This window comes from Euphorbia lathyris, chromosome 1, assembly GCF_963576675.1.
Source record: "Euphorbia lathyris chromosome 1, ddEupLath1.1, whole genome shotgun sequence".
NCBI classification, from domain to species: Eukaryota; Viridiplantae; Streptophyta; class Magnoliopsida; order Malpighiales; family Euphorbiaceae; genus Euphorbia; species Euphorbia lathyris.
The window spans coordinates 67,724,869-67,736,246 of record NC_088910.1 but is presented as its reverse complement, the minus strand read 5'-3'; the positions used below and the strand labels follow the sequence as shown (position 1 = coordinate 67,736,246).

The window sequence follows — 11,378 nt, the reverse complement described above, 5'->3', positions numbered from 1 at the left end:
TTTCCCTTTTCTCTTCAGCTGCTCTATTCACTTTTATAAATGCTTCCTTTCAGACGCATTGAGTTCCTCTAAAATCTCTACTTTTTGTTGAGTTTCCTTTAAATTTGTCTCTTCAATTCTTGCCTTTTCATCTCTCTCTTCATTCTTTTTAAAACCCTAAAGATGAGTCAAAACGAAACAGATCCTCCTTTTTAGGATAACCCAATGGTATGTTTTCTAGTTACCATACTTCATCTAGCGATGTAGATGAATATATAACCAGGGAGGAGATGAGGGCTGGTGAATAGAGGTTCACAAGAATCCCAAAAAAGAAAAAAGTCATCTTCATGAAGTTTCTTCTTTCGTGACCCCTGAGTTGAGTAATTTCTTTCTCTGGCTCTGGCTGTATCAAATAATTACTTTTGGTAAATTAATGTCATATATTTGGACATAAATTAAGCTCTAAATCAAATATGAAATTCTTTTTTCTTAAAAAAAAATATGAAATTATTTAAAAAAAAAAAGACAAATATAAAATTCAATTTATTAAAAAGTAGCAAAATACTTCAACAAATGAGAAATATTAACTAAATATTGGACATTTAACCAAAAAAAAAAAACTTAGAATAGACAAAACAAAGATTAAATTGATTTAAATTAAATAAAAAAATAATAAAAAATACGAAAATAATTACAAAAACCATAATAAAAGATAGCAATAAAATAAGTCTGATACAATATTTAATTTTTAGTTTTTGCCTCTATTTTTTATTTGACTTTTGACTATAGGGTATCGTAGATATTTTAATTTGGATCGACTCCTTTTTTTTTAATTTTGTTTTTTTTTAATTCACGACATGCTCCAAACTAAATATATATGAAAGCTATAATTATAAACCATGATTAAATTTATGGAAGCATTGGTTTATACATTCCTTCTAGTGTCAACTTTAGGAAGGGGGAAGAATAAGATTAGATACCCTAGTAGTTCTAGCCAAAAACGATGGATACTCGACGCTGTGTGTATCGACCTATATAGTGCTGTATAACACATTAAGTATCCCGTCTAGGGAGTACGTTCACAAGAATGAAACTCAAAGAAATTGACAAAGGCCTGCACAAACGGTGGAGCATACTCCTTTCCTCATCTCTGGTTTTCTAGGTATCCACTGTAAGCCTTTTCTTGTTTGAACCTTGCGCTATCGAACCTCCTCACACTAAAAGCTTTATTTGACCTCAAGCAAACTAAAGCCAAAGCCGAAAATAGATTAGCCGAACTAGAAAACCTCTTGGTTTAACCAAGTGAGTGACACAGAAATTAGCAGCTGTAAACACATGTATTCAAAAAGCAAACAAGAACACAATGCCTAAAAGGCCACAATTCAATTAGCAAATGCCATACTTTTAAATAAAAGGAGACATGTTAGATTAAGCGAGTTTTAAGGAAAAGCTAAATAAACACCTCACCGAAGGTTGTTCGCTCATTCACATAAAAATTAGGTGGCTAGGTGTTTACTCTCATATATTACGCTTGCCTAAAGCTACTGTTAGTTTGCATGTTTATTTGAGTACATCTATCTTACTAAGATTAAAAAAATATAAAAAACAGTCTTGAAGTTTAGATTGTAATGGGTAAGGTTAAGGTTAAGGGTGTGTCAAAAAGTCAAACTAGGTTAGAAATCCAGCACTAAACAAAATATTTACAAGAAATGGCATAATCGACGTGTTTCTAGCAAGTTGTTTCAAAGGACATAAGCAACAAAAACGAACTCCTCTTTTTTTTTTTTAAATTTTCTCCTTCTCTTTGTTTTGTATATAATCGAGGGTGTCACGACCATACAGGGTGGAGATAAAATTAAATTAACCTGAAAGAACGATGTTAAATAAGAACAAAAATTGCTGATTTATTTTTTGGGTAAAGAACTTGGTCAATGATAAGTTCAAGAATGAAAATGCCAAAACTGATAATGCTAGAACAAATGAGTATCATTTGCAAACAAATTTTTGGTTAAGAAAGAAAATAAAACTTGTTAAAAGGCTCAACGGGGCTTCCTAGAGGTGATGAAAAATGGAAAAAATAAAAATAGAAAGAAAATGTCAATTCTAGGGAGACTCTTGAAGGAAAATAGACAAGACTAGGCATAGTAGAACTATAAAATTAATCTATTTTATCTATTTCTCTTTTTCCAAGATTCGTTAATCATTATTTCATATAAAGATGGATTAAACATATGTACATTTGTTGACGAACTATCTACCATTGCAAAAGAAGTGCCCACGAGGATATCACCGTCAATCACGAGCACAAACAAAACCAAAACTAAAACGTTAGTAATCAACTAATTAAAGTAACCAAGTGTAGATTGCCTCTGACGGTATCCACACGAACTAAGAAAGGAATGGAACGAGAAAAGTAATTTATCGAATGAGAGACATAAAGAATTTTTCTTCTCTAAGAATGGGCTGACCGAAATATGCAACATAGGGATGTATTTATAGTGTTTGATTTTCCTAACTCCTATTCTCATTAGGTTTAATTAATTAGATTTTTTAATTCCATTAGTTTTTCTAATAAATAAAACATTTATTAATATAACTTATATCTAATAAATATAACTCAAATCCCATTAGAGCACTCAATTAAGTTAGAATAATAATTTATAGATATAATCAAATTATACTATCCAATTAATATTATCCTTTAATTGATTTAACCATAAATATAATCTAATTATAACTATCTAAATAAATCAATTAATTCAACTCAATAATCCCTTATATATATTTCGGCCCATACATGTTCTCCCTCTCAAAATTACCATTTCGTCCTCCGGTCTTAATTTTATGTGTGACCTATTAGGTCCTTATAGCCGTATATGTTTATTTAAATTACCTTCACCAAACCTATTTAATCCTAAACATATAACGGAATGAGTGCGCAGACTATTTTATCAAAATCGTCATATTCCCCTAGAGAGATAAGAAGTCAAGTTGATTCTGACGGTTACCTTTCAGTATTAGGTCTAGTATAATTCGATCTTTCATCAGCTATATCATTAGACGAAACTTATAACTATGGAATATGTCAAGTCACACATAATGAGACGTCTGTTTTACTTGTTCAGGTAGACTTAACTATGAATAGATATGTTAAGTGAAATCTCAATTTCTACTTGTAACCCTATCACCTTGCAAGGGTTTAGTCAATTCTTCCACAAGAGGCCCATGGATATATCTCCTCTCTATCAGGAGTGACGAATGCTCAATCTAACATTAACTATCATGCAATCACTTTATGTGATACCCAACCCTGCTCTCACACACCCCAGGCTCCCCTGTAGCGGATCGTGCTCGCACAGAATCAAAGCATCACACTCCATAATCCAGAATCACTAATTAATGTTTATTTGAGTCTGGGGATTACTTATACCTACCAATACTATTTGAGATGAAACAAGTGACATTGGATAAATCCATTCATCCTGTTATCTCAAGTCGAGTCCCCAATCCTAATGAACTCCTTGACCGGATCCACATAATTGCCTAAATATCTCCATATCTAAAGCTTGTGAGATCAGCTCTCTATTCATAATAGAAGACATTATTACATGCAAGTCTCAACAGTATTATGTTAATCCCATAAACACATTACTTGACTTGAGATTGTTTTAAGTTTATTAGTTTATTATAAAGTTCAGTCTCACTTTATACTTGTATGAACACTTTATGATTACTCAAATAAACTTTGGGATTTCTTTTATTTAATTTTGATTAGTTCTGATAAAAGATGAATGTCTTTATATAGTTAAACATACTATATCTTATAAAACAAACGATAATGAACGATTCATTTACAACTGGTTTATATCCTACAACAATTGACTATAGGACACTAAATACTAATTATCGTGGTTGATATGTGAGCAGTAACACAAGAATAGGCCTAAAATTCATTTATTGTAGTTCCCGAATAACTAAAAATGTACACCACAATATTGCTTTTGCATTTATTAATAATTATTAGTTGTAAATTAGTGTTGATGGATTCACACCCAACCCACTCAATTCCATAAAGTAATTTTCTAAATGAAAAATTATACAATCATATACATAGTATAATATAGTACAGTATGCAAAAGTATTATTGAAACAAAGAAACAAATAAATAGATTCATAAATTGGAAACAAATCCATATATAGTAGAAAAGAAAAGGAAAAAGTATGCTAGTTTATGGATGGGAAAGTGGGAATGCTTTGTTCATTGGTGAAGAAATTAGTAGGATCAACCTTGGTCTTAACATGAACTAACCTGTCAAAGTTATGAAGGAAATACTTAATTCCATAAGTTGTGGCTTGAAAATAGGTTCCCTTGTTGATACCCAAATCAAGATCTCTGTAGTTAAGGAATGCTTGTCTTGGATTTTTGGATACAAATGGAGTCATATAATCATAAAGCTTCCTTGTCAAATCTATGTAATGCTTTGCTGCTTCACTTCCACCTTCATTCCAGTTCGTAGCATACTGAATCTTCCATAAATTCCCAGCTCTATGAGGAAATGGAGTTTCTGTTGATTGAATCATTCCCATTTTCCCACCATAAGGACTGAATACAAGTTGTGGAATCTCCAACTCAATCATCTTTTTCCATATTCCTTTCAATTCATGTTTGGGAATCACCTTTTTAACATAGTCTGATTTCCTCTTCAAGTAGGGAACTGATGGAGGTGTTCTTATAAGCAGATCTGATGTGGGTGTTCCTCTTGGGAAATCTGTCCAAAACAATACTGACTCAATCCAACTCGTTTCGATACAATCTGATGAAACCAAACCAAGTTTAGGCAAACTTTGGTTCATCATGGAAACAAGTGTTGCTGAATCTCCCAGAAACATACCTCGAAATGTTGCCCTTACTGTCTTTTCGCCTGTTTGAGTTGCGTTAATCACATCTAATGTAACCCTGACGAACAGATTCTCGTCAAGATTATAAGCAACGTGTTGCCATTGATGCACTATTTCATTAGCATTCTCTTCTAGTGTTCTTTGAACCCGGAAAACACTAACAACCTCCGGAACTCGTACCAGATTTACTTTATAAGCAAGAACAACCCCGAAACTAGCTCCTCCGCCGCCTCTAATAGCCCAAAAGAGATCTTCCCCCATTGACTTTCTATCAACGACTCTTCCATTCACATCGACCATTTGTGCGTCGATGATGTTATCCACTGAAAGTCCGTACTTTCTCATCATGTTTCCATAACCACCGCCGCTGAAATGCCCTCCAACACCAACAGTAGGGCAAATACCTGCCGGAAACCCAACAAGTTTTGATTTTTCAGCAATTCTATAGTAAAGTTCACCAAGAGTTGCTCCGGTCTGAACCCAAGCTGTCTGGAACTGGGAATCGATATCGACAGATATTTTCCGAAGGTTGAACATGTCGAGCAGGAAGAATGGAAGGTCTGATACATAAGAAATTCCTTCGTAGTCATGGCCGCCGCTTCGGATTTTGATCTGCAATCCATGTTTTTTAGCGCAGATAACTGCAGCTTGAACATGGGAAGGATGCAATGCAGTTAGGATAAGGAATGGTTTAGGGGTTGAAGAGGTGTTGAATCGAAGATTTCGAATGTAGGATTGTAAGACAGAAGAGTATGAATCGTTGTTTGGAGAAAATATTGCTGTTGAGATTGGAAAGGATGGATTGGATTGTTTTACAAGACATTTTACAAAGGATTCATCTGAAATTGCCTTTGCTCCTCCTTTCCATGAAATAATTATGGATACTATAGCAAATATTATTGAATTTGAAACCAAAGATGATCCTCTCATTTTTTTCTTTTGTAATTATAAAACTTTTTCTCAATGGATATAGCGATGGACTTTATTTAATTCAAAAGTGGATCACGCAACCAGACATATTCAAAGTCAGATTGGGCAACGTGACATTTCAATTCATTATTACATTTTCTCTTTCGTTGACATCTCAACTCACGTTATTGCTTTCCAACGCTAGGGAAATTATATTATATATATCATGTCTACCCACTGTTACAATAACTACTCCAAAACTCTCACGCAGATATGGAATTTTCTATATTTAAATAAAGGTAAATTCTATGGTTACTATGTTGGAAAAAAAAGTAATTATACTTTATTTTAGTATCCAATTACATGTGTTAATAAAAATAAGATTAATTAAAATTAATTATAAAGGTAACCTGCTATAGCAGGTAATATTTAATTATGGAAATTTTAAAGATTATTAATTACAAGATAAATAATATATGAGTCCCTATATTTTAATCTAATCAATATTTAGTCATTATATGTTAATAATACATTATTCAGTCTTTAATTTTAGCTCAATTCAACAATTTAGTCCCTTGTAGAGGGATTAATCTGTTCAATAATTTAAAAAATTTAACTCACAAAACTGTTGATCAAAATAAAAAATAAAAAGTAAACAATATATTATTAAAATACAAAAACTAAATAATATGTTAGATATTTAATATAGGGACTGATAAAATAAAAAATTTACGTAAAACTCTATTTTCACAAGTTTTGTGAATTTGATTCTCCTAAAATAAAAAGGTTACGTAAATTTAGTCAAACTATACGTAAATTATATCTAAAAATAAAATATTTACATAAAGTTCAAAAGATTTATGTAAAACTCTAATTTTCACAAGTTTTGTGGATTTTTCTCCTAAAATAACAAGGTTACGTAAATTTAATCAAACCTTACGTAAATTATGTCTAAAAATAAAAGATTTACGTAAAATTCATAGGTTTTACGTAAAACTCCATTTTCAAAAGGTTTTTGAATTTTTTTCTCCTAAAATAAAAATGTTACGTAAATTTAGTCAAACTATACGTAAATTATATCTAAAAATAAAATATTTACGTAAAGTTCAAAAGTTTTACGTAAAACTCTAATTTTCACAAGGTTTGTGGATTTTTCTCCTAAAATAACAAGGTTACATAAATTTAGTCAAACCTTACGTAAATTATGTCTAAAAATAAAAGATTTACGTAAAATTCATAAGTTTTACGTAAAACTTTATTTTCACAAGGTTTGTGGATTTTTTTCATCTAAAATAAAAATTTACGTAAATTTAGTCAAACTATATGTAAATTACATCTAAAAATAAAATATTTACGTAAAGTTCAAAAGTTTTACGTAAAACTCTAATTTTCACAAGGTTTATGGATTTTTTCTCCTAAAATGATACTGTTACGTAAATTTAGTCAAACCTTACATAAATTATGTCTAAAAATAAAAGATTTACGTAAAATTCATAGGTTCTACGTAAAACTCTATTTTCAAAAGGTTTGTGAATTTTTTTTCTCCTAAAATAAAATGGTTACCTAAATTTAGTCAAACTATATTTAAATTATATCTAAAAATAAAATATTTACGTAAAGTTCAAAGGTTTTACGTAAAACTCTAATTTTCAAAAGGTTTGTGGATTTTTCTCCTAAAATAATAAGGTTACGTAAATTTAGTCAAACCTTACGTAAATTATGTCTAAAAATAAAAGATTTACGTAAAATTCATAGGTTTTACGTAAAACTCTATTTTCAAAAGGTTTGTGAATTTTTTTCTCCTAAAATAAAAAGGTTAAGTAAATTTAGTCAAACTATACGTAAATTATATCTAAATATAAAATATTTACGTAAAGTTCAAAGGTTTTACGTAAAACTCTAATTTTCACAAGGTTTGTGGATTTTTCTCCTAAAATAATAAGGTTACGTAAATTTAGTCAAACCTTACGTAAATTATGTCTAAAAATAAAAGATTTACGTAAAATTCATAGGTTTTACGTAAAACTCTATTTTCAAAAGGTTTGTGAATTTTTTTCTCCTAAAATAAAAAGGTTACGTAAATTTAGTCAAACTATACGTAAATTATATCTAAAAATAAAATATTTACGTAAAGTTCAAAGGTTTTACGTAATACTCTAATTTTCAAAAGGTTTGTGGATTTTTCTCCTAAAATAATAAGGTTACGTAAATTTAGTCAAACCTTACGTAAATTATGTCTAAAAATAAAAGATTTACGTAAAATTCATAGGTTTTACGTAAAACTCTATTTTCAAAAGGTTTGTGAATTTTTTTCTCCTAAAATAAAAAGGTTAAGTAAATTTAGTCAAACTATACGTAAATTATATCTAAAAATAAAATATTTACGTAAAGTTCAAAGGTTTTACGTAAAACTCTAATTTTCAAAAGGTTTGTGGTTTTTTCTCTTAAAATAATAAGGTTACGTAAATTTAGTCAAACCTTACGTAAATTATGTCTAAAAATAAAAGATTTACGTAAAATCGTAGGTTTTACGTAAAACTCTATTTTCAAAAGGTTTGTGAATTTTTTTCTCCTAAAATAAAAAGGTTAAGTAAATTTAGTCAAACTATACGTAAATTATATCTAAAAATAAAATATTTACGTAAAGTTCAAAGGTTTTACGTAAAACTCTAATTTTCAAAAGGTTTGTGGTTTTTTCTCTTAAAATAATAAGGTTACGTAAATTTAGTCAAACCTTACGTAAATTATGTCTAAAAATAAAAGATTTACGTAAAATCGTAGGTTTTACGTAAAACTCTATTTTCAAAAGGTTTGTGAATTTTTTTCTCCTAAAATAAAAAGGTTAAGTAAATTTAGTCAAACTATACGTAAATTATATCTAAAAATAAAATATTTACGTAAAGTTCAAAGGTTTTACGTAATACTCTAATTTTCAAAAGGTTTGTGGATTTTTCTCCTAAAATAATAAGGTTACGTAAATTTAGTCAAACCTTACGTAAATTATGTCTAAAAATAAAAGATTTACGTAAAATTCATAGGTTTTACGTAAAACTCTATTTTCAAAAGGTTTGTGAATTTTTTTCTCCTAAAATAAAAAGGTTAAGTAAATTTAGTCAAACTATACGTAAATTATATCTAAATATAAAATATTTACGTAAAGTTCAAAGGTTTTACGTAAAACTCTAATTTTCACAAGGTTTGTGGATTTTTCTCCTAAAATAATAAGGTTACGTAAATTTAGTCAAACCTTACGTAAATTATGTCTAAAAATAAAAGATTTACGTAAAATTCATAGGTTTTACGTAAAACTCTATTTTCAAAAGGTTTGTGAATTTTTTTCTCCTAAAATAAAAAGGTTACGTAAATTTAGTCAAACTATACGTAAATTATATCTAAAAAGAAAATATTTACGTAAAGTTCAAAGGTTTTATGTAAAACTCTAATTTTCACATGGTTTGTAGATTTTTTCTCCTAAAATGACACGATTACTTAAATTTAGTCAAACCTTACCTAAATTAGGTCTAAAAATAAATACGTAAAATTCATAGGTTTTACGTAAAACTCTGTTTTCAAAAGGTTTATTAAATTTTTTTTCCCAAAATAAAAAGGTTACATAAATTTAGTCAAACTATACGTAAATTATATCTAAAAATAAAATATTTACGTAAAGTTAAAGGTTTTACGTAAAACTCTAATTTTCACAAGGTTTGTGGATTTTTCTCCTAAAATAATAAGGTTATGTAAATTTAGTCAAACCTTACGTAAATTATGTCTAAAAATAAAAGATTTACGTAAAATTCATAGGTTTTACGTAAAACTCTATTTTCAAAAGGTTTGTAAATTTTTTTCTCCTAAAATAAAAAGATTACGTAAATTTAGTCAAACTATACGTAAATTATATCTCAAAAAAAAATATTTACATAAAGTTCAAAGGTTTTACGTAAAACTCTAATTTTCAAAAGGTTTGTGGTTTTTTCTCTTAAAATAATAAGGTTACGTAAATTTAGTCAAACCTTACGTAAATTATGTCTAAAAATAAAAGATTTACGTAAAATCGTAGGTTTTACGTAAAACTCTATTTTCAAAAGGTTTGTGAATTTTTTTCTCCTAAAATAAAAAGGTTAAGTAAATTTAGTCAAACTATACGTAAATTATATCTAAAAATAAAATATTTACGTAAAGTTCAAAGGTTTTACGTAATACTCTAATTTTCACAAGGTTTGTGGATATTTCTCCTAAAATAATAAGGTTATGTAAATTTAGTCAAACCTTACGTAAATTATGTCTAAAAATAAAAGATTTACGTAAAATTCATAGGTTTTACGTAAAACTCTATTTTCAAAAGGTTTGTGAATTTTTTTCTCCTAAAATAAAAAGGTTACGTAAATTTAGTCAAACTATACGTAAATTATATCTAAAAATAAAATATTTACGTAAAGTTCAAAGGTTTTACGTAAAACTCTAATTTTCACAAGGTTTGTGGATTTTTCTCCTAAAATAATAAGGTTACGTAAATTTAGTCAAACTTACGTAAATTATGTCTAAAAATAAAAGATTTACGTAAAATTCATAGGTTTTACGTAAAACTCTATTTTCAAAAGGTTTGTGAATTTTTTTCTCCTAAAATAAAAAGGTTACGTAAATTTAGTCAAACTATACGTAAATTATATCTAAAAAGAAAATATTTACGTAAAGTTCAAAGGTTTTACGTAAAACTCTAATTTTCACAAAGGTTTGTAGATTTTTTCTCCTAAAATGACACGGTTATATAAATTTAGTCAAACCTTACGTAAATTATGTCTAAAAATAAATACGTAAAATTCATAGGTTTTACGTAAAACTCTAATTTTCACAAGGTTTGTGGATTTTTCTCCTAAAATAATAAGGTTACGTAAATTTAGTCAAACTTACGTAAATTATGTCTAAAAATAAAAGATTTACGTAAAATCGTAGGTTTTACGTAAAACTCTATTTTCAAAAGGTTTGTGAATTTTTTTCTCCTAAAATAAAAAGGTTAAGTAAATTTAGTCAAACTATACGTAAATTATATCTAAAAATAAAATATTTACGTAAAGTTCAAAGGTTTTACGTAATACTCTAATTTTCAAAAGGTTTGTGGATTTTTCTCCTAAAATAATAAGGTTACGTAAATTTAGTCAAACCTTACGTAAATTATGTCTAAAAATAAAAGATTTACGTAAAATTCATAGGTTTTACGTAAAACTCTATTTTCAAAAGGTTTGTGAATTTTTTTCTCCTAAAATAAAAAGGTTAAGTAAATTTAGTCAAACTATACGTAAATTATATCTAAATATAAAATATTTACGTAAAGTTCAAAGGTTTTACGTAAAACTCTAATTTTCACAAGGTTTGTGGATTTTTCTCCTAAAATAATAAGGTTACGTAAATTTAGTCAAACCTTACGTAAATTATGTCTAAAAATAAAAGATTTACGTAAAATTCATAGGTTTTACGTAAAACTCTATTTTCAAAAGGTTTGTGAATTTTTTTCTCCTAAAATAAAAAGGTTACGTAAATTTAGTCAAACTATACGTAAATTATATCTAAAAAGAAAATATTTACGTAAAGTT

The 11,378-nt window shown here is 28.2% G+C and overlaps 1 protein-coding gene across 1 annotated transcript; it reads right to left on the bottom strand.

Moving 5' to 3' along the window:
• Positions 1–4,120: 4,120 nt before the first annotated feature.
• LOC136200764 (berberine bridge enzyme-like 8) lies at positions 4,121–5,836 on the bottom strand. The gene has a single exon (XM_065991201.1). The coding sequence runs from the start codon at positions 5,806–5,808 to the stop codon at positions 4,204–4,206; it is 1,605 nt and encodes a 534-aa protein (XP_065847273.1). The 5' UTR covers positions 5,809–5,836; the 3' UTR covers positions 4,121–4,203.
• Between the last annotated feature and the right edge of the window lie 5,542 nt (positions 5,837–11,378).